General features: G+C 39.4%; 2 protein-coding genes across 4 annotated transcripts in view; one reads left to right on the forward strand and one right to left on the reverse strand.

The window, feature by feature from the left end:
• The window catches only part of LOC139773387 (alkaline phosphatase), a 174,055-nt gene that overhangs the window by 43,342 nt on the left and 105,558 nt on the right, over positions 1-25,155 (reverse strand). The window contains exons 3-6 of the mRNA XM_071707806.1: positions 12,087-12,261; positions 5,964-6,142; positions 4,340-4,547; positions 2,599-2,739 (exon numbers count right to left, since the gene is read on the reverse strand). Of these exons, the coding sequence (XP_071563907.1) occupies positions 2,599-2,739; positions 4,340-4,547; positions 5,964-6,142; positions 12,087-12,261 (703 nt within the window). The remainder of the gene's footprint in view (positions 1-2,598; positions 2,740-4,339; positions 4,548-5,963; positions 6,143-12,086; positions 12,262-25,155) is intronic.
• Positions 14,631-25,155, forward strand: part of LOC139773388 (caspase-1) — a 33,832-nt gene continuing 23,307 nt past the window's right edge. Inside the window, exons 1-2 of one of the 3 annotated variants that reach the window (XM_071707807.1) lie at positions 14,631-14,834; positions 19,429-19,676. In XM_071707807.1, coding sequence (XP_071563908.1) covers positions 14,728-14,834; positions 19,429-19,676 — 355 coding nt within the window. In that variant the 5' untranslated portion in view covers positions 14,631-14,727. Of the gene's footprint in view, positions 14,835-14,973; positions 14,995-15,634; positions 15,785-19,428; positions 19,677-25,155 lie in introns of those variants that run through there. The other 2 variants (XM_071707810.1, XM_071707809.1) reach the window with 2 other exon arrangements.

The raw sequence follows: 25,155 nt of genomic DNA on the forward strand, positions 1-25,155 counted from the left end.
AAAATTTATGCATATAACAATTTTAATTCATTTAAAATGTTTTCTATTTTAACACATTTTTTCAGCAATACAATAACGCATTTTCTGCAGTATGTATAGCAGAGCTTTATAAATATATCTCGTACATTTCTGTAATACGTCAGTCCCTCTGAGAGATAGTAACACACTTCAGCGTACCATCCATCCGGAAAGTGCTAATCAAATTGTTGCAATCTACAAGTGCACGCAAGTAGCTCTTCGCGTAAGCAGCTTCGGCGCGAAGTTTCCGAACTCATTTATAAATGTATGTACAGAGAAAATGTGGCGAAAAATCCCAATCTGCCAACAAAGATACATTCCGGATCAACGCTTTTCGATATAGCGTCCCATTTATAAAAATATTGGACTGTACGCCAATTTCAACGATTTTTTTTACAACGGCAAAATGTCAGTTGCCAGTTATTCACAGAAACTAGAAAACGATGTATTCGATAGAGATACAGAATGTTAGCTCAATTTTCGTACGAGAAACATGCTTTTCCTTATTCCCTCCGCTGTGCTCCATATAGCTATTATAAATTTGTCATGTGTGACTGACATATTACGAAAGTGGAAATTAAATTTGCAAAAGCTATTAATAGATTGAAACAAAAAGGTTCTATAACTGATAAAGTTGTCCAAGATTATAAATATCGATAGATATCGTCTAATACTATTGGATGTATGTATATCTACTTGACCGGAATTTAACATATTTAAAGTCAGTACGTTATTTCAAGCGAGGTGAATTTTGTTCTGTTGGTTTCAAAAAAATAAAAAAATAATCTATACAATTTTACTTTTAATCCAAAACTCAATGTTAAAACTGAACATTTAAGCTAGGAAAAAAGACAATGTTCATTTTAATTTTCATTTAAAAATTCCGTTTTGTATAAAACGGCTTGTCCGTGAAAAGCCATATAATTTTAGGATTCTTTATAAAAATGATCCACACTTTTGGCTTTTGCCATCCATCGTTACGTTAGTTCATGATTCATTCCCATTATGAATTGTCCGCTATTTGTCATCTTCGACACGTCGATGGTTTTTCCGAAATCGCCGAAACAACTCGCTGACAACCCGTGCGCGTCCTCGATTTACAGAATCAAACAATCCGAATACGTAGAAAATGATTTATCCTAATGCACTCGACGCTCATATATAACCGCGGTTTATTGTATTGCTGACTAAATCGAAATTTGGGATGTGCGAACGCGCATAAAAGCGCGTCGCTTTCACACGTCGGACAGCCGCATTGAATTGCAAATGCTTTTTTTCCCCCGCACGTCATTTATTGCTTTTTTTAATCTCTCCGCCATTTCGTACCTACGCGAACCCTACTTGCCCCCCTGGCGACATTAGATCGATGGAACAACCTGCGGTCGGATGTCATCATGAATTCTGATGTTACTGCACATTCATCGATCATCATCATTCATCTTCAGCCGAATATATTATTTGTTTTTGTCACGCAGGTTGACAACTAATTAATTCTTATGTTCTCATTCGATTTTCTGTGCCACGTCAGGTATATTAATCACGCATTATTTTCATAACAGAAAATAGTCGCTTTTTTATAGATAAAGTAGAATTTATGTATTAATAAAATATAGGAACATTATTTTTTGAGGGGCACGAAAATAAAATTCAAATAGCAAAACTTCACGAAATATGTCGTACAACATACTGTTTGAGAAACACTAATCTACAAGAATTGCGATTCGTATTAGAGACACCAGATATGTGCACAGAATGTAAATATGGAAATTAATCTTCTGAAATACGCACATCGGAAACCATAACCGCATTGAGGAAGCGGTCAACTGCTATAAAAGCGTGGAAGGCTCGTTCACGGCGATAGTAGTTCTTCGATAAATGTGAGTTTGTATGTGTTTCAAAGCTTATATCAAATATGGCTGCTAATATAATAGCATATTACTTGAACCTGTAATTTCGCAGATACACATGCGCTGGTAAGAAACGACTATTTTATTTTGCTTTCAATTTTAAATAACGTGAGATAATAAATGTGATGCGTTTTATGGCGCTAAAATTGCGAAGCAGGCGAATAATCTCAATCGCATTAATTTTCAGGCAATAAAAGTCACTGAAAAATAATATTAAAAAATTCTCCGCTCAAGTTTTAGCACAAAATTTTTATTACAAGATCTCCTTTCTCGAGAATTGCGAGTTTTGTATTCAGGAATGTGATGTACGTGTTTTATACGATGCTAAAATTGCGTTGCAAACAAGCTATCTTAATCGCATTAATTCACAAGCAATGAAATCACTAAGAGATAGTATTAAAAAATATTCTCCGTCCAAGTTTTAACACAAAATTATTGTTACAATGTATCTCTTCTCCAGAATTGCGAGTTTTGTATTTAGGAACGGTCACATGCAAATGCGTCGTCGCGTGTGTAGGGGAGCGGCAACTCTCATTTCTCAGAGTGATGCCTCAAACCAACTCTCGGTGTTGATATCTCGCTGGAAATGTATTTCGCGACTGTTACTCCTTTCGCCGCCGCGAACAAAGTTGTAAGTGGCTCTTTCTCTCTGATGTCGTAACTTCTGACTTACCCTCCACGAAGAGGAAGTATCCCTCGGGATTGTTCGCCAGTATCCGAAGCGCCTTAATCGCCATCTCAGCCAGAGAAGGATCGCCAGTGTCGTTCGTGTTCCGGTCGACGTCGAAGTCCATGTGAGAATAGGCGAAGAGACCTGGGACGAGGAAAATAAGTCTCGGCAAGTAATCGGATCGTGTTACGCGGAAATAAGTTCGGAACCTTATGGACAAATGTGAGGAAACGCAAAGGAAAACATAAAAACATCGTACAAGATAAAAGCAAACATATAAAATACATAAAATATAAAGAACAAGCATAGAGAGGGTCATTACAATCACAGAACTTATAAAATCTACAATAAACTATTAAAAAAAAAAAAAACCTAACTGATCATTTATAAATTAATAGATTAAAACATGTGTTTTATATTATATATAAATTAATATTTCGTTACATTTTGCAATTGTTATTTTATTGTTTACTCGAGATTATTTATATCTTGTCCCTTATAATTTACTGTATTAATAAATTTATTTCGGATGTATATACACTCGTTTTGACTACGTTATCATACTTTTCACACATTACTATTGCTGGCTGACATTAATTGATTGTACATGACGTAACAATAACTCAAAATTCGTTCCATTGATCAATAATTAACATTCTATCTTATTAGCCAGATACACACAGAGAAATCATCAATAGCAATCGATAGGCACGACGTAATTTCATATCCCGAATACTGAATGTCTAATAATTAATACACTGATTACGGAACTGACAACAGCGTGCAATTAATACAATGCAACAGCTAATCACATTATGCCCAGATCTAAAGCACGAATGGCCGATAAAATTAAATTCTTGAAAGTCATCGCGACACTCGTGCATTCTGCAAATTCGAAGTCCATTATTTGATAAATGCATTTTTTAATGCAAATTAAACTGTTAAACTGGTAAAGGAAATATTAAACGTTATTATAATATTTTTCTATAAAACTTGGTACGAGAATGCTATTTATACTAAAAGATTTCAATTAATTTAATTACTTAATTAAATCAATAAATTAAATAGTGAAAAAATTAAAGTCGGACAGTGGAAAAAGGAATAAATATTTGAAACCTTTAATTCATAAAATTTTAATAAATTCAATGTTCCTAAATTTTGTAATTAAATTTATCAAATTTTATGATAATTCTCACAGCTAGTGTAAGATCCTAACAAACATGTAAAATAATTTTTCTACGAATTAAACAAGATACATTATAACGCTGCCTAATTAATTTGCGAAACACAGACTCGATTGCAGAATAAGCTAATTCAGTATGTTCCAACATGATTAAATTCCAACGTGATTAGCTAACCATGCATATATAACTTAGTTAGGATATTCTGAATTTCTATTATATTATTCACAAGATCACACAAGTGGCGCAATCGAGATTGTTCAGCAAAATGAGAGAGAATAATTGTCCAATATTATGAAAACACCAATAATGTTAGGGTATTTATTGAATAATAATAAAATTTAAAATATTTAGAAAAAACACCACTGTTGATTACATAATTTAAAATCACTACGTGGCCCATTTATTCAATAGCCTTAATAGCCTTAATTTTATAATAATTAATAATTGACATTAGATTTTTATGTGATGTAATAATAATTCAGTGGCCGATAAATCAGTCATTAAATTAAATCTAAGTATAAAGAGATGTAAATGTATTAAAATTTGTTACTATTAATTACCTAACAATCGGCTCACTCTTCGCGTGTCCACCTTTTCAAATTGCTCCTTGTTGGCAACGTATTTCGCGACTATGTTCCTCTTACGATTATTTCTGGACCACTCTTCAATGAGATTTCGACCGTCCAATCGCCTGCCCTCTTTATCCGGCTCTTCGGGATCCAAAGTCACTTTTGGTACAAAGTGGCGTCTGCCACCACCAAGTATCACCTATATCGATTTATTGGGATAAAAATAACACATTTTTTTATTATGATGTATAGTTTTTATACCTATATAATTTTTTATTTGATAAAATTCGATAAAATTTCGGTGAATAAAAATCTTTCCGAATTGTCACTCGGTTTGTTTGATAAGATACCCTCCATCGAATCAAAAGATTTAAATTTTTACCCGAAACGCCGTACTTCTCGGTCTCTGATTCCACCTATTCGTGACGAGACACGCGGAACCGACTTTAATGAGAAAGAAAGTTTCGCCTCAACTTTGTCGGGAAGCAGCGCACCAATGAAATCGCCCGCGGACTTCTTTGCTTCATTCAGACTTCGAAGCAAAGACGCTTTTTCGAAAAATAGCACAAGTTATTCCAAAAAGTAAAGATCGCTAATTAATCCTGTCGCTTAGTTTGTCCATTACCTATGATGCACTTTTCCTTCGTTTTTAATATGCAAATGTTTGGTCATTCAATATTTTATTTATAACACGAACGCGATGTGTCTTTCCAATTGTAATCAGCCTAGATTTCTAAATTTTCCGATAAAAGAATTCCACGAAAAAATATTTTCAGAGTATAAAAAGTTCAGATTTTTCTCTCACATAAATAGTTTTTACTTCAATACTATACTTAGTAATCTATTCTCCGTTCGTGTCGCTGATTTGATTGAGAGAAAAAGATGCGGAACAAGCATCACGTGATAAAAGACGTGAATAAACTGCAAGGCATATGTTTTATGTCTACCGATACAAGATAGAAGGCGCAATAAAGCGTGATAAAGGAGACGAACGAGCCCCGATACGGGTTTTATGTCCACTCGTATGCAGGAACGAATCATAACCGTGAAAACCTCTATACGTCATTTGGCGATCTGGCGAATGTAATCGTATCGGACAGGCTTTGTATCTTCAACCCGTCGCGTCGTACCTTTCAACTTGTCGCGAAACGGACAACAGAACATCTAAACACTTTATTTTTTAATTTTATCGCAATGCAACGAGAGAACGTTATACCTATCTGTTTCGTACGAAACGCGCTCGTTCGCAAATAATCATTTAAATTTTATCATTTTTGCGGTTTGCGTGAAAGATTTAAACTAAAAGTAATATCTGTCGAATTTAATGTTATTTGAAATATTGGAACATCAAGATACTCGCAGTTATTAAAAATTTTGTAAAACGCTATGAAATGGTAATGTAATGGATTTAATTCACGGCTACAATTGGAAGATGACGTGTAAAATAAGGATATTAAGTAGTAAATACCAAAACGGAGTTCTGGTACTTAATCTCTACTTCTCGAATACTGGAGTTTGCTAACTACATCCAGAAAAATATAGCCATCGAACTTACATAAAGTGCGAAAAGTATCGAATATTCTCGCCATATGAACACTAGGATATTATTACGTACCGTGATGTTACAGCCGGGCTCGTCTTCGAGCAGCTGACGCGCGATGTCTTTGCAAGAGGTACGTGCAGCAGGTGGCACTTTACCGTCGTCCTCCCAGTAACGGCTGGCCGCATGTGCATAAAGAGCCGCCGGTGTCGCGTGTGTAACCCTGGTGGTTGTAACCAGCCCCGTCGATTTGCCTGCGATCAGAAAAATCGAATTATTGCCTCTCTTCGCAGTATATTTTTCTCTTTTTCCTCCTCTTTTTTTTCTCTCTCTTTCTATCTCTCTTTATATTTCGATCTCTATCTCTTTTTCCCTCTTTCTCCTTGTTCTACCAGCGAAGTTTCCGGCGCGTACGTGCTTTCGTAAATCACCCCTTCGGATCCTCGCGGTCGTTCGTATCCGCGTCTGACTTTATCGCGTTTAAGCGGGCCAAGCGTGCACCGTCACTGACGTAGACCCGGAAGACAAATTCCCCGAGTAGCGACCCCCGAGGCGAATCAGCACGATTTATACTTCATTGGAGGGCGAAGTGGATTTTAGAATGTCGAACTGAGCCGAGAAGGTTACAGCCATAGATTATTACCAGGCAAGGTCGGTCGATGTATTATTTAGAGGAATCTCGAATCTTGTATCGTTATACCTAGCCGCAATGCGGTTACACTAGAGTCACTAGACTACTCGAAGTGTAAATACTCGATGAAGGCCTGAATCTTTCAAAATCCACTGGGATTCATTCCTCTTCCGACAAATATTTAACATTCTATTACGGTTACACGCCTTCGTGTATACAATAATTTCCAAATGGAGGAACGGGAGGTAGCCCCGAACAGGTGGATAGCCCGGCGGACATTATTGAAATTCAAATATCCCGCGTATCTATGGCTATTGCTTAAACATTCTAATATGCCCTTCTGCGTATCTCGACATATGCAGAATGTTTAAACAATGGCCATAGATACGCGAGATACTTGAATTTCAATAATGTCCGGGGCTACCCACTATCCGGGGCTACCCCCGTTCCCCTACTTAAAACTATTAATACTCTCACTGTTCTCGACGAGTATATATAAAGATTTAAAAAATATTTTCTCTTTTAAAGATCTAAATTCACGCACTTATTACGCAATATTCCAAGTGCAATTTTATCTTCAGAAGACAGAGATATAACTATATAAAATATTTTTTCAGATTTATATTACACGTAGGTGTAGTAATCGATTACATTTAAGGTTAAAAGTAGGAATGTTATGTTTGGAAGCTCGGCCACACGCACGATCGAAAAATTGGAGTTGCAACACGCCGTCCGACTCATAGATCGCATTTTAATTACACGAGTGTGCGCAATAATCTTGGCAGCCGTCTCGCAGGTTTCGCTTAGCGCGAATGGGCTAAGGAATTAAGTTGGCAGAGCTTGTGCAACATGTGCAAGCTCTCTGCTGGGGTCAGTAATTACGGGAGTGGCTCTAGCGTGGGTGGTTCGATGCTAATCGACCCGAGTGTGTCGATGCGTGGTCCTTCATTAAAGATCCGAGGTACGCTTTGATCTCGACATCCCTACTCGAAATTATCTCTACGTGATCCCGTTTAATTCATAACGTTATGTTACTTCTCGGAGAGCGAAATTGTTAATACTAATCCGAAAGATTAGAATTTTGAAACCACATGCTGCATCATCACGGAATCTAATTTGAGGAGAAACGAAGTCAATTATATTTCGTATAAGAATAGAATACTAACGATATAACGATAATAACGATGAAAAAGATATTAACTTACGACATATATGTATTAAGATATAAATTTCCGTTCGAAAGGAGTGTATATTACAAATTCCACATGCAATTAAATTGAACATATCTTTAAAAAGATATTAAAACAGCTGCAATGTTATACGAATTATACGATGCATTAATACTAATATCATAATAAAAATTAATAGTTATTAGTAAGTTGAGTGTATTATGCAAGCATGATGAAACTTTTACACGAGTTATCCGTCCTTCTTTTCAGATTCTTCAAATAATTGAAATTCAGTAGCGAAAGTTTAGAAAACCTTGTTACAAAAACATCGAAGTCATTAAAGAGATATTTAATTATATATCCTGTTTCGGAAATTAAATTATTTTGGCAGGCAGCAAAGACTTCTAGTAACAGCGTGAGGGTACGACAGAACTTTGTTGCTTCGTTAACTTCAAGTGACTTTACTTTAAAAGGAATTTAATTTGAGGCTTAGCTGTCGAGTTATCTGAAGTTTCAAATTAAAAAGTTGTGAAAACAGCTGGTGTACCGGTCGAATTTTTGCGAGGAAAGTTCCCAAAATCGTTCCCGAATGTTCACGGAATATGTTCAAGGAATATGGAAACGCCCGAGCGGCCCATTCTTAACGCCAAAATGGCGAAAAAATTCAGCCAACGTTATTGGTCTTTTTTTTATGCGTGCCCATAAATTTCGTCGAAAGGGAATGAGGTGGCCTACATCAAGATGTTCTCGGGTCGGCGATTCGCGAACGTAAATATTCCTGCGGGATCGTCCGCCGGATTCTCCGCGGTCGTACCCAATTCGTTCCCCGCTTTCCGATGGGCGAGAAGACGATGGTGCGATTTCGTAGGTCGTGCACGACCCGCGATTCAAGATGATAATTCAAGGAGTTCCGGAGCGCCGAATGAGAGAACTGGTGGAATCCCGATTCGCCCCTCGAGATGCGCGAAATGGACCGTAGTAAGTCGCGCCGCAACTCGAGAACAGGGACCCTTATTCCGCCGCAACTTATCCCTTTCGTGAGCGAAGTCGCTTTAATGCGCGAACTCCTTAGCGAAATCGCGATATCGGGAAATGACATTTCGAATCTCCGGGTTTACATCTAACAGGGTATAGACACTTTCTACCGATCCGCTCTATGGAATCGGATATCGATCCGATAATACTTTATTTTAAAGTGTCGATACTTAACGGTATTGGAATCACACGCAGACTCAATAAGTGCAAGAAATATATATCTGCTATAGTAAATTGACGGAGAAAATATCGATATACATGTAGAATAAATATATATCATAAGATAAAAAGTAAAACATATAAAAGAAGAAAATATATATACGTCAAAATTGATATAATTATATCGCAGTCGCGATAAACACAAGAAATATCTCTGCCACAGTAAATTAATAAAGAAAATATAGATATAATGAACATATATCACGCGATGAATAAAATATATAAAAGAGGAAAATATCCTCATCCATCCTAATTCCCTCCCTATTTCATTTCGTTTCTTCAACGTTTGTTTTAATATCCCTCGTTTCTCGCCTTATTGCAGGAGAACGACGATTATTCCTCGAGTGATAGATAACCGTACCGTTCGCTCTCAATTATCCGCCTTTATTATCTCCGCTATCTCCCGCCATCGTTTTTCCGCTGTCTCCTCTGTTTTCAATTCCCCACTTCTCGTTCATCCGACGTCGAATTTCCATCGCTGCCCGTGCATCACACGTACCTCGCGTCGCAGCGTCGGCGTCGCTCTAAAGAACGTGACAAACCGCCGACGAGAGGGCTAAAAAGCCGCGGCGCGGCCGCGCGGAAAGCCAGGGGTGTCAGCGGCAAACGGCGCGCGATTAATCAGCTGGGCCATTCATCTTAATGATCGTGCCAAAGCAAGCTCGTCCTTTCATGCCCGCATGTACATACAACGGGCCCGGTGGCGCGCGTGTCAGCAACGCGTATACTCGCATACATATTGCCGGGGTCACGCCGGCCGGTTCTGGCAACGTGTCAACTGCTCAAAAACACAATGCCGCTGTTTGTTACCGTAGATACGAGCACGGAAACGATACGTGGCCGCCGGGCCCTGTCGCGATACATCGCAATATACCCGCGCGCCTTGGTAAGGAAAAAATTAAACTCCATTGGCCTCGATTCCACCGACAATCGCGATGACATTACACCTCCGTAATTGGCAGCAAGATCGTGCTTTCAATTAGCCACTTCTCACTTCTCACCCGTCAACAGGAGGTGTTCGAGTTTGCGAGTAGAAAGATATTTACTGGAGAGAGAGCCGAGCGAGAGGATGTAATAAGGTAGCGAAGGTTAGATAAACTCGTTAGATAAACTAATGCGTCGTTGGAGCTCGTAACGCTTTGCGTATATGGATACCGCGTAACGTGTATTCCGCCGGTGTTTATTATTTATTCAACACGCGCGAGAGATTCACGAACATCTGCGCTTCTCTACCTCGGCGTAAGCAAGAAATTACATTACAAGCAGATTACACCGCGGCGCGCTCGCTCGTTCGCGCGTCGTTCTTTGCAGCGACCGGCCATCGCAAACAAACCGTAAGCGATTACTAATGACCGCGCAGAAGCGCGGGAGAGTGTAACGTTAATTCGCCGCCATCGCCAGCACGCTCACTCATAAACTTACAATTTGGCGGTAGAAGCAATTACAACGGTATCGTCGATAATTACTTCTGCAACAGACACCCAGCAAATCTCTGTAGCAATATATATTATATACATATACTTGCGTACATACATATAGTGTATATATACATATGTACACGTCGACAGTTTTGATTTAGCTTTACAGCGCCGTTTTAGTTACGGCGCGGCGTAATAAAACGCTATTATGGTTCGTACGATTTATCCAGCACGTAGACAATGTCGTGTAACAACGATGCCTTTGACGACGCTGGCCAACATCGTCGCGAACGCCGTTTCGCTTTTCTCTAATTGCATTTTCTATTGTCGTCGACAAAACGACCGTTTCGAATGCCGTGCTCGTCTTTGACGTGCAACGCGCGCCCACGTGGATTTCCTTACGCCACGATGCGCCTCCTGAATAGCTTGACATCACAGACGAACTGATTACGCGGAGTGCTCCGGGATTATTGTCTTCTAGAAAATTGAAGCGTGTAAATTACAACTTGTGGACACAACAAGGATTCCTGTCGATCGCCTTAATGTTGACACGTGCTAAACGGCAATTTATACATTTTTATATAAATACAGATATCCAATGTTCAAAAAATTGTGATTTTTATATCACAGTTTCTTTGTGTGTATAGAGAATGTGCAATAGTAAATTTTATTTTAATATCTGCGTTGAAGGCGCACTTTCTCTTTTATCGATATTATTTAATAGTTTAAATCACGAGAAAATATGATGTCTAATTAATGTTCGCAATAAGAAATATTATCATACAAAATCCCATTATCATTTAGCGTTTAGTTTGTGTGATTTGTGATTTAAACAAATCAAAAATATTAAAATCTTACGATTTGTTTAAGGTATGCATCGACGCGTCGGTGTGCTACGTAACGCGAAAGTGTGTAACAATTGAGCGTTAAAAATTTTCAAACTTTCTAATCTGTTTCCCGGCAAGTATGTTAATTAGCGCATAACGCGCGTATATGCGCAAAGCCGTAAACACCCGAACTTCGAACTGCGGGCCATGAAACTGCGAAAGTTCGGTAGCCATGCGTCCAGAATATTCTCGTGTGTACGGGGGCGCGATTTAATAAACAGCACGTGAAATCTTCCATTAGGCAGAATCGCTCTAGCTTGTGCAATTAGCGCCAGCCGTAAATTAGATATCGGCTTCCGGTCAAGCGCCGCGCCAAGAATACGATGTGCGCCGCATGTGCGGTGCGGCGCGGCGTGAGGCGCGCGCAAGCGCGAATTCAATTTATACGTGGACATTTAATCGTGTGCCGTGTTTGGGCAGTTTAATCGTTTTAACGCCCGTCCCTGGCAAATTGGATGTATGCGCAGATTAATTACGTTTGTTCATAATGACGAGATCGCAGGATCGTAAACGCCGCGCCATGAAATTCGGTAGAAAGTAACGACCCGATTAGAAAGATTAATCTGTATATGCCAAAGATGTATATATTATAAATCATTTATTACCCTTTCTTCTTCTAATTATCGATACTGGCTGCCTTTGCGAAAGTGTTCGAATTTTATTTTCTTATAGATCAATGCTGCAATGATTCTAAATTCATCAAGAAATTAACGCCGTATATCTGTATACTTAAAATAATAAAAAATAAACTGAGAAGTTTCTACATACTTTTGTCTCGTTTGCGCGGCTACTTAAATATTAATCCCACGCTATATCGTCGTATCGATATGCAGACTCACCTTGATCCTGGGCCCAATTAATAAGCGAAGGAACGCGCGCCTCCAAACTGGAGTAACAGTCCTCGAAACGTGCCGATGAATCCAGACCAACAGTCTCGTAATTGGCTTTAACTCCGCAGAGCAGTGCCGTCGCGCATGCCGACGATTCGCCAACTTGCGCGTCCATGTTGTACGTCTGGAAACAAGATAACAGAGATTAATTGCATATTGTCGCGTAATCGATTAACACGAATTCGTGATCTGAGAGATTTTTACTTCTATATGCGAAGAAAACTGTATTTTTCAGTAAATTGTATCACGTATAGAACTAGGTCAAAACGGTCCGCACTTCATTTCATTTGCGGATCTTTTAATTTCCCTTCCGCAAAATTCTGCTGACGCACGTAAAAAATTAAATGAAATGTACACTTTTATTTCTGTTCATATCTCCATAAAACTTGAAATTGCAAATACGGAATACTCTTGAATTTTGTAATCGCTTACAATCGCAGAAGCAATTACAATATTTTATAATTAAGAGAAACGATATTTTGCTCGCGTATTAAATTCAGATAGATAATAATAATCTGGGTCTATTACACAGTGATCATTTCACATTGACAAAATATCTCTTTCGACGTTGAAGCTTGCGACTATTGATGGGAACTTAGAAATAATTCGCTTAAATTCAAGTAAATTTCAGTTGTGCTACCATTTGCTTCGCTTTACAATGCCGTAATTTTGCTGTTTGCTCACATGGTTAACACGGCCGTGGTAAACAGAAAATAAGGCATTGCCATACATCAAGTTCCGCGAACGTCAGGAGCATCGAGGGAGGAATGATAAGTTTCGAAGTAAAGAGAAATTCCGATGTAAGTGGACGTCGCGTCGCCTCTATGTGTCATGACTGGCGATTTTCGTTGGGTAACAGGATATGGGTCGAAGTATGTCACCGCTGTCTAGGAACCGCACGTCACTTTCAGCGCTCTAGGGTAAGCAACGAGCAAATGGACATTTCCGTCCATCGGCCCACTCGACTCAACCCACTCCCGAGCTTTGATGAAAACGACAGCTGCGCTCTACTACCGCTGGCGATTCGCGAATAAAAACTGCCGCTTTTCATTTTCTGCGGAAAATTAATGAAAAACGCCCATTCGACGATGTGCATTCGGCCAATAATATTTCAATAAGAATTTTAATCGATACAGGAGAATCATCAACAAAAATAAAATATCGGAAATGTTGTGCGCGCGTCGTAACTCTCATAATCAATTATCCCCACAAAATTATAATAATATCATTCCAGACTTTTATACAAAAATTATTACGATTTCCAGATTATTATATCTTCCTTCGCTGTCACGAATACCGATTACGTGTTGTAATGAACGACCCCTTAAATGGAGTTTAAGAGGTCAACACGTAAGGTGGCGGTTGGGACAAACTCGTGCGCATAAATCCCCACGGCAATGTACGAAGGCGGCGCTTTCACGCTTAAATACCGCTGATATCCGGTTTTTTTTTATTATACGACTACGTACGCTTGGGTATTCCTTCACCCCATAGAAAGCCGATTGATTCGCTCGAGTACGCGTCCCTATTTCAGGATTCGACGACCCGGCACCACAACACCCGGCTGGGAAGTGCCGATTTCCTTTCGCGCAAGAACACCCATAAAGCACACTCGTCATTATCATACTAAAAGCCATGCATCGTCAATTCAAATACCGTTATGGATTAACTGCGGGGCCACACGACACGGTCGATCGCCAAGTAAGTATAGCGGTAAAGTAGAACGCCCGGAGCCCTGAAACGCAGCCCGTAATAGCGAGCAGCCGTATGCCGACCAAACACGTTACAAACTCCGATATCCTCAGCATGAAATTGTAGGAGGAAAGCGATGACTTGGTTAGTGATATCGAGCAAAAACGAAAACTCGAAGTTCTAGTTGGATACGCGATATCTCGCGAAGAGAGAAAAAAAATCGCCAGCCAAGATACTCTCTTTAATTTTTCAACACGAAAATTGCTCACTCGAGATATCATTGACGATTATTATCTGTAGTAAGAGAAAATATGTAATATAAGGAATAACACGTAATGTAACAAAATTAAAGTAATAAAGTTTAATGATAAACGTACGAAATACCCTCTCACATAATTACGCAATCATCGAAAGATGTTAAAGCTCTTGGTTATTATGTTTCAGGGAAATGATCTTTTTCTTGCCCGCCTGCGACACACATCGGATATGATAAACATTAACGTTCCTTATCTGGCGTTTTCCTAAACAATCAATGCCAATTTCCATTCCGATATATGCTGTTCGCTATACATTCGCAATTGGAATCTATATCCGCAACGTGTGCGCAAAAAGTGCCGAATTTCAGAGAACGTCCGCAAAAATCTGCGTCTGCGAAATCTGCAGCGCGCGTGATGTGCAACGATATGCCGTTTAACTGTCCTCGATAGGCACGGAGGTGCCGTAGATTATGGTCGAGTATTATCGGCGATATGCTTTTATCAGGCGTTTCCTCGGTCGGGCACGTCGATAAGACAAATTCGGTGAGCGCGAAGCGTGTCTTTTGGTGTGAGAGCGAACGGCAGTAAGCGAGTAAACGCAAAATCGGGAGATCGTTAAGAGGTGAACCGGCAGGAGCAACATGCAGGCGGACGACAAGTGCATTCCGCAGCAGAAACAGGAGGGTGTTTCAACGTCGGGCGGATCGCAACGGAGCGTACCGGACGGATGGCCGTTCAAGAAGGCAAAGTAAGCACCACTTTGTCACGTCGTGACCGATATAAAGCACAGAGATATAGAGGTACTGCAAGTAATCGACGTGCGAGTGACGCGATAGGTGCACTTTTCAGCGCTTTCTACGCTTATTCCCTTGCTTTTTCTTCTTTCACTCGCTAAAGCAGATATAAAGGTGCAGTATCAGCTACTAACTTCACGATCCTTTATCATTTTTATTGCAAACGGAAACATAAATGTTGCATTCAAATATCGCATAGAACAAATAAAATTATTAACATAGATATTAAAATTTTATGATCTTCTTTTTTTATAACTTTTGTTCTTGTTAATAGAAGTAAAGAAATATCTGATGTTATACTGAAAATATACACCTTGCATATGTTTTATTTTCAACGGTCAATTTCTTTATCTCTAATAAAGATATCGAGAGATAATTATTTCTTTATCTGTTTTTCGACAGTGTTTCACTGTTTATATAACGCAAACAGAAAATTATAATTTACTATGTAAATGCTCAAATAAAATATTGACATTTAAGATGCATTTAAACTGTTTTCTTTTTACTTACATTTTAATTGCTTTCATTTTATTTTCAATTGCAAATATCCTTGATGTTATTTCAATTTATCGTTTATTTAAATATTGCTGCGCATTTATATGTCATTCATATTGTTTGAAGTTCAAACGGAAATTCGAGCGACTCGCTAGATCACGCGCCCGCTGCGTGCATTTTTCACCGAACGAGCGAATAGCGACGCGAGCAAAATAAATATCACCTGAAAGGCGCGTGATCTCGTACCCCGAAAGACGCGCGATCGTACCTTCAGACCAGTCAGTCGAACGTAACGAGGGACAGAATACGGGACAGTCGATCTCTTCATATCTCGCTCGCCTCGTTACGCGCTCGCTCGGCACCTTCAATCGTAGTGCGTTGCGATGCGATCAAGGACGCATTACGTCAGGTAGACGCGTTACGTCCATTTGATATTGCTTTTTTTTTTTATTATCGAGGCTTTCACGTACACAGGTGGAAGCGAGTGGTGCTCCGACGCGCGTTACGCGCTCATTTTCGCAGGCGCGCATAACGCATGGTTGGTGTAATTGTCGGATACCGAAGAGAACGTGGGTTTGCGCGGGCGGGAAGCCACGGCGGAGTAGATTTATATTCATAATAGCGGGGAGTTGGAGGCCGTTAGGCGCAAAATGTTTTAGAGCCCAAAGTAAACGCCGCAGTGTTCGCGGTAATGCCGGTAACTCACCTCTCCCACGACGAACATTTGTCTCGTAATGGCCACTGGCTCACCACGTTTATGACTAGTTCGTAAGCGCCCCGCAGTGGTTTTGTCACATCCGTTCTGTGTTCTCCCCCTGCCTCGATTTCTCTCTCCCTTTCTCTCTCTCTCTCTCTCTCTCTCTCTCTCTCTCTCCTCTCTCTCATCCCTTACATATTTTAATTGAGTGTTCTTGATGACTACGTTGGCGGTTGTGCGTGCGTCATTTCCATATATTCTATCTATACAGTTATGTGCAAAATAATAGCACCGGCTAAAAAAATGAAAAAATTCTAAATTTTAAAATTAATTAAATAAAAATTACTTTATTTTATTTATTAAATATACATCAGTTAATAGAAACATATAACATCTTATTATTACAAAAAGATCAATAAAAAAATGGAATTTGTTAAAATTTAGAATTTTTATTTTTTTCAGCCGGTGCTATTATTTGCACATAACTGTATATGTATATATGTGTATATGAGTATATATCAGCATATCTATCCACACATAAGAATCACTCGTGCGATGACTTTTGTGCTGACTCTTTAATTTTACGGTTTCTGCTTTAAAATTTTAGTCACCATAATTCCATATTTTTTAAAAAGAATTTTTAATGCGCGTAAAATTATTCCGATAGTAAATGTAATTACAGCGTGCAACATAATACCTTTGAATTCTTTAAATACAGTAATATGATAAGTAAAATATGATTCTTTTCACGAATATTTCGTCAGAAATAAGCTAAATTATTTTTTAATAGGTGCAGAAATAAACATATTTCATAAATGAAGAGAGAGAGAGAGAAAGAGAAAGAAAGAGAGAAAAAAAAAAAGAAATGGCTAAGCTCCATTATATTATAGAAAGAACAGTGAAATATGATGCTGCAAGATAAAAGATTTCTAGATCATTAACCTAACGGTAATAAAACAAAAACGTTTTGACGAAATCTAGAATGCTATATATAGGACACAGTTAAATAACAAGATATAAGTAAAACACAAATTTAGAATAGAAATTCTGTATGTGTACACACAGACAGATATTGATCGTTACATAAATATGTACGTTACATAAGTACATTTGGTGCGAATAAAGTATCGCTGATATGTATTACTTTATCACTTCGCGATGTGTATCTTGATAATAATAACATATACAGCAAAAAATCTAATATAATCGCGTCTACATAATTAAAAAATAAATAATTTCTTGTAGAATGAATGGTTTTGCATGAATAAAGGACAACTCTTTCCTTAAATAGATCAAAACCAGCACAAGACTTCATAAATAAAAGACAGTACAAAATAGCTCCCGGATATCGAAAAATATTATAATATTTGCATTAACCTATGAGATTATTTCCAGCATTGTGTTCTGATAGAAAATTATTTCCTTCTTAAATAGAGCAAGATGTCTTACAAATAATCCCACTCTTATTTTCAATCCACTAGAAATTAAATTTAGTGCAGGTACCTATTGCCTAAATTTAATACACATATTCTTAAAATTATAGCGCAGTGTCTATATGCTATATCTGGCCCGTGGCTTGTCAGAACTTTTAAGAGCACGCACCTAACCGCGCGAGGATTAAACGCTTCGAGTTTACGGTCCATTCAGTTCAACGGGGCTCAGGCAGTTCTACTCCCGCAGGCTCCGCATCCTCGCGCTATTCTGTACAATAATACCACCGATTTACTTTCGACCGGTGTAGCCGGCCCGATCCGGACTCCGGAGCAGTCGTAATCGCGGTAACTCGCGAAAGTTGGATCGCGCGTACGTGCGAGAGCCGCGGAAAGTCGAGGGCAAGGCTCCCGCACGATAAAACGCCGTCGAATCGCAGCGGAAGTTCTCGATTGCGATCTAAGTTGAAATTAAATTGACCATGGTATGATCCCGCCGCGGCGTTGCCCAAGTCCCTCGGCTAAACAGGATATCCGTCTGCGTAAGCGCACGTGAGCGGAAAGTACGAAGTAGACCGGGTGCACTTTTCCGGGTAAGGTCCTCTTTTGCCGTCTGCCTCGCTTTAAGAAGAGAAATGCTCCGATATTTCCCTCCCCCCGCCCCCAAAACCAACCGCAAAGAGGCAAAACGTTCCGGATACGCCCGTTTCTTCCTCCCTTTTTCGCTCGTCGTCCTTTCTCCCTTGCCGCGCATTGCCCGAGCCATCTATTTGCGACTGTCCTCAAGTCGGAATTCTACAACTAGCTACCGCCTAATTACACCAACTACACAAAGAGACGTTGAACTAAATGCTACTGACATTTATTCCGCCCGCAATGTCGCGTACTTATTTCTCTTTGTCTTTATTTCCTTGTGCGCAACATACTCTAGTTAATGTACGCGCTTATACGAATTTCTTTAATGCACCAAGATATCGAAAAATTATAAAGGATAATAGAAGTATTGCATTTTCTTAAATAAACGCACACCGCGAGAATAATCCGCGGTAATTAGTCTATTGAGAACGAAACTCGAGCATTCACCACAGCCTTCAACATTTTCATTCTTTTTCTTCGTTTTATGTAAAATATTCCACTATTATCTTCTCTTCCGTAAGTTTCTTCATAAAAATGATGATTTTTACGACTTATAACATTTGCGATTCGTGGTATCGAGTGTTTTAATTTGCAGTAAAGTGTCAAGAAGAGAAAAACGTTAATATTAATACAATAATTCTGCTTTGAAACACGTTTTTCTACGGAGAAAATAAAATTTAATTAAGATCCATCCAAGATATAAATAACTATACTGAGTTCCGCTCATTTCGTTCTGCAGCTCCGTTGTGTTATTAATGGCGGAACTACGGAATCATTTGTTTCTCGCATCTCGTGCAACGTATAGCAGTAAATTTCTTTATCTACGCTATTTCGTCCAAACCATATCAAAACCCGTGAAAAGTTCAGGTTCAGACACTTCAACATATTCTAAGACAATACCGCAGAACGTTATTTCCAACATTAATTAACGAAATAGGACCGCGAAGTTAAGCATTCGCTTTAGTATTCAGCGCTTCGATATAACATTAACAACTTTCTATGATAAGATAACGAGAGTGTAATGTTGCAGTCACCACGAACTTAATTATAATTTCAAAAGATGTCAACCATTGTTATTTTGAAGTAAAATGAATTTCCTGTGTTATGTTTCGCCTTCAAATTATTATATATCAACGTGTCGGCTTTAAATAATAAGATACACTTTTAATATTCTCTATTAACTCTGTCATTATTAAATACCTCTAAATTAATTTAGAGATATCTATTATTAAATATCTCTAAATTAATATCTCTAAATAACTTCTCAGGGTATTGTAATTTTTTTAACAGGGACTTGATCGATGCCCGACAAGCTGTGAAAATCAATTTCGATCCGTCCGCTGAAGAATACAATATGAGGCATAAAAGAAGAGGAGTGGCGCTTATAATAAACCATGTTGAGTTCAAGAACATGGCCACGCGAACGGGCTCCATGAAGGACACCGACGACCTCGAGGTTTCATTAGGCAAGCTCGGGTTCGACGTTCGAACTTGTAAAAATCCGACAGTTAAAACTATAACCACGGTCTTACAGTCGAGTAAGTATAGCATTTCTGTAATCCGGCTACTTGTAATCGTCACACTTTGTTACGCATCACTAGCTCAATGACAGATCAAACAGATAGATGACGATGCCCTGAGTACTACTTGGATAATGAACGCGAACGGCTTCCGTTTGAAAAAATAGCAGAAACAAAGAGGACGATATCATTATTTCTGTTCATTCGCAATATTGCAGGCTGTCGCAACCACATCGTTAGCTCTCTGTGTACCATCTCTTATTATTTTCTTATCTCTCTACAATGAGCGCACTTTCGTTCTGTCTCTCATCGTAACAAAGCGATAGTTTTCTCAAGATGGAGAGAAAATACGGAGTGCCTGAGAAATCCCCCTTACTTTTTAATCGTAAACTTTTTAAAGAATTTGAACTTAATTATCGTTTGAAGGGGAAAAAGTTCATGAGAAAACAATTTCATCTACTTTTTTAACACTTGATATCTTCGTGATTAAATCACAAAATGGAATTTTCCTAAAAATCCATTCGATATGATATAGCATAGCGACTCGCAATCCATTAAATAAATGTACTGGTCCAATTTAATTTTATAAATAAGCGAAAAATGAAAAATTCCAATGCAAGCATGTAAATAAAAAAGTCCCGGACGCTCGGGACACTGCGGTGATAGAAAAAATACGAAGTGCCTGAGAAATCCCCCTTACTTTTTTAATTGCAAACTTTTTAAAGAATTTAAACTTAATTATCGTTTGAAAGGGAAAAAGTTCATGAGAAAACAATTTTATCCACTTTATTAACGCTCGATATCTTCGTGATTAAATCACAAAATGGAATTTTCCTAAAAATCCTTTTGATATGATATAGTATAGTGACCCGCAGTCCATTAAATAAATGTACCAGTCCAATCTCTATTTTTAATTTTACAAATAAGCGAAAAATGAAAAATTCCGATGCAGGCCTATAAATAAAAAAAGTCTCGAGCACTGGTGATTGGATTGATGGTTATCGGAAAGTCAAAGTTGTCATTTGTCGTACGATTACTTTTATAAAATTTATAACCAGCTACCCACACATTAATAATCTTCCGCTCGCCTAATGGCACTGCGTCTACAAAAGCGAGAAAGCTTTCCACCAAGTGCATTGATAATTGCCGATGGATTCTTTGTAGAGCCCCCCGAGCAGACGAGCGGGTTAGATTGTGGCGGTTAACGCGAAGCGGATAATGATGGGCGTCGATGAAGGAAACCCAGCGATAAGTTATACAAACATTTTACAACGGAACGAGCTCATTAAACGTCTATTCGTCGCAGTGAACCGAGTTCCTCACAAATAACTAACAAAGCAATCTCGTGAATACGGCTGCGGCAGGTGCCGCGGAAAGTGAGGCGGAAAGTCCGATGATTACGGAACTTCGCGCTGGATAAGAAAAGTTTTCGCGCCTTCGTCTCAGAGCGCGACACGATGCGCTCTATCAAGCCATATTCATTTACCACTCGCTTCGAAATTCTAACCGTCGCGCGATCGTGTAGCATCCATGCATTCGGAGGCTTTTCGCTTCCGCAAATGATATAATTCGAGAGAGAGAGCATATAAAACATCTAGTAAGATAAACAAAAAGTATTACTACAAGTACTAGTCTCACGAGACTTAAATTTCGAGCAGATAACAAACGCTGCTGGCTGTACGAGACAAATCTGTCAGTCGAGTTGATACGAAGAAAAATATAAGAAGAGAGAACGCCAAAACTTGGCTGCACACACACAAACACACACACACACTCACTCACACACAAAATTTTGTAGCAAATTTTCGTTCACTACTTCCCTCGGGAGCAACTAAAGCAGACTTTCCTCAAACTCCGCTTTCCGCCGATATGAGGGAAACAACGGCGGTAAACTCGGAAGCAGGAAAATCCGGTCGGATTCTCTCTTGCCGATAGACTTTACACGTATTCGATTACCGAGTCGAAAGTACCGGGTGTATCGGAAGAGAGCGCGTTCGTTTACTTTGGGAAGCTGCGGTCAGGGCGCATGTTATAACTGTGCTGTCGCATAAATAAACTGCGCCGCTTCGTACTTTGCGCGGGGCTACCATTGCACCCCGCCGGTATCAATGCTTTAATTTTGTCTGGCAGCGTTCCACGTAAGCCGAAGCGAGCGGGTTTCCTCTTTTCAGAAGTTTCACGAACGCGAATCGACTGCCGAATGAGGACCGAACTTTTCAATTGAAACGGTCCGCGTGTCGTTGTAGCTCCGGCTTTTCTTCTTTTCTTCCCATTTATCAGCCAGCAATGCGAGAGGTACACGTTGCACTGCCGCCGTTTTTCTCCTCTTGTATCAATGATTCTTACTTCTCATCTAGATTGTCACGGTGCGATAAAACGATAAGATATCATGGTCTAAATATAGAGAAAATTGTCTATCAAATCTATATAAAGTTTTTTTTTTAACATATACTAACTTGATCGATAGGAAAAGCATCAGGTGCTAGAAAAGGCCGGAAATGCTATTCGATAAGACTCGAAAAATAAATATAATTCAGAAAGTTATTTATTTATAAATATTTACGATATTACGGTTATAGATGAGAGAGCAGAAAATGTAAATTGAAGCTTTCTATCGCGGAGATGTATCAAGTCTCGTTCTCCGCGAAGAAAGCGCATATCTTTCAAACTCCATTTAACAGAGGCTATAAAGGTAATTAATGGTCATAAAGTGAGGATTAAACTTGTTCGCAGAAAATTGCTGATAATTGATTACTTCATAGCGCATTGATTTCGCAATGCTGTACTTCAACAAGTATACTTAGTGTATAAAACATCATAAAAAAATGGATATTGGCTTCAGCTTAACTTGAGAGAAAAAGAGATGGAGGAACAGAGAATAAATGCCTTTTGACAAATTATCATTACTTCAATAAATTGCCTTCATAAATTACTTTCGCGAGACTGAGAATTCCATAGCTCCTAAAATAATTACTTTACAAAATAATACATAAAACAATTATCACAAACCAGATAGAAATTAGAGCTTACATAAGCCTCGAGATTAATAAACAGAAACTCGATATATTCGTTAAAATCGATGTTCAGTGGATCGAGTTGCTATTGCTAGATAGCGTTCCGGTCTTATCAATATAAAATTACCGACGTATTCAGAACGTTTAACGGGTCTTGGATTTCGCTGAACAACAGATACATTCCAAGTAGCGTTTAATCGAGTGGAAAATAAAGTCGGATTCTCCATATGCGCTGCTGGAATCAACGAGGAAATCGCCGGGCGGAATGGACGCGACGCGGGACGCGGACCGTTCGCCCGTACGCTTTTCTTCTCTCGTCGCGAATTTTTTGACCGCTTTTGCCAAAAACAAACTTCTTCCGCGTCGCAGTCGAGTGTGCCCGGTGTGCCGGCGTGGCAGATGTCACACTGCGGAGTAACGCGACACATGCGACGGCACACGCGACGGCACGTTTCGTCGCCGTCTTTCCGATTTCGCCACACGCTGCCGACGGCAGCCTGCCGTACGGCCGCAATCGCAAGATATTGCGGCGGAAGACTGCAGGTAAACATTTGTGCGACTCCCGCAAACGGCGACGCGGTGCGGCGCGGCGCGAGCGCGCGCGACGATGCGCCGGCACGTAAAGCACTCTCGATGTTTGTCGACACTTCTCTGCCGAAAAGCGCGATACCTGTCGCGATAGCGTCCCTTGACAGGCTCGTCAACGCGGCGGCGGCATCCACTTACCCAAGTTGCAGCCGGCAGCAGCCTTGCGCGGAAAGGACTGTATATATGTATATACGCGTCCTCGAAGAGCAGATAGGTTTTCGGAGTTATCGTGTCAAGTACAAGCATCGTGAACATTCTACTTCGGATAAGTGGATGCTATCGTAGGAAGGAGCCGAGTGTCGTTCCCTCTGCTAATGTCGTCTCCGCGTAACTCCGATACACCAACAGAATAGACGGAATTTTACTTCTTCCCGTTTGGCGATCCGTACGTTTCTTGACAAACTCGTTAAGACAGCTATTTTTCGACGCGCGGTAGTCGATAACTTCGTATTGGCGTATATATATACGGGTTTATATACGCTCGAAACGTACGTTTCTTGTGCCGATACGTCAAACGCAGATATCTTGAAATGAGAATATTTTACTTCGGGTAAGAACATACTACTACGCTCGAAGTTTCCGCGTTACATATTTCCTCGTGTTACACACGCTTCCGTATAATACAGTGACTTAATCACGTTCTAACATTGCGCAAAACGCACCACTGCATCTACTTCGGTCTATATTATACGATATTAGACCATTTCAATGCTAAGTCACTTCTGACTTTGGACTGTAATGCTTAAACTAGTTCTATTGCCTACCTGCTTTGTAAGATCATAAATTACTTCCACTATTTCAGTCAGTACCGTACAATCCTAAATTACTTTGAATTTCAATCAGAGTTGTAAGACCTACTTAAACTTCCATGTTTAGCAAGTATGTATATTATCATGTTTCTTTTGAATCTATATTGAGGAATTACAATTAGGAATTTCGTAAGTCCGAAACAGATGATATTAACCCTTTGACCATGGCTGAGCTAGACGTGGAGCTATACCACTGAACGCTTATGTCGCAGAATTTCGACTAAAAAACGCGAACGATCCTTCGATGAAACAAATGCAGATAAAAATAATTAAAGACATCCTTGCTTGATAACAACAAGCATTGGGTGCTCTCTCACTATAGTAACGTTTTTATCTCAAAAACCCATTTAGAAAGAAGTCACTATAATGGTGTCTTGCTTCAAAAAATAGATTAGCGGGAAATCATTATAATGACGCGTACTAGCCAACGGGTAAGAGAACAAATCGTATTCAAATCTACTTTTTTACAATGTCAATAACTTACAATAATTTAATAAATATCTATAACGTTTTTCTATAATATTTCCCAATATACAAACTCAAAAAAAGGAATAATTGCAGCTCAAGAAGATACTTACAAATTGCAAGTTTGATTCTCATGGTGAATAAACATTTCGTAAACGAGAGAAAGGACGAGGAAACCCACACCGTCATACCGCGTCACCCTACTCCATGGATTGGAAAAAGTTAGTTTACATACTGCGCGCACTGTGATATGTAGACTTTGCTTGTAAAAATTCAACGTTGCTTCGAGTCGACTGGCGACAATTTCCGGTTTCACCAATGCGCGGCCACTGCGGCATCATAAACGTCGGGATCGCAAAAAGCAAAAGTAAAAAACAGAAAGCGAGAAAAAGAGAGGGAAGAGAGAGAGAGAGAGAGAAAGAGAGAAAGAGAGAGAGAGAGAGAGAGAGAGAGAGAGAGAGAGAGAGAGAGAGAGAGAGAGAGAGAGAGAGAGAGAGAGAGAGAGAGAGAGAGAGAGAGAGAGAGAGAGAGAGAGAGAGAGAGAAGGAAGGGACAAAAACAAATTCACGCGAATTGTTTGTATTTCGAAATTCCGCGTAGCGCGTGCAGCTGGAGTCTGAT

The sequence above is a fragment of the Temnothorax nylanderi genome, unplaced genomic scaffold (assembly GCF_030848795.1).
Source record: "Temnothorax nylanderi isolate EJ_2023f unplaced genomic scaffold, tnyl_v1.0 TNYL_tig0061_pilon, whole genome shotgun sequence".
NCBI classification, from domain to species: domain Eukaryota; kingdom Metazoa; phylum Arthropoda; class Insecta; order Hymenoptera; family Formicidae; genus Temnothorax; species Temnothorax nylanderi.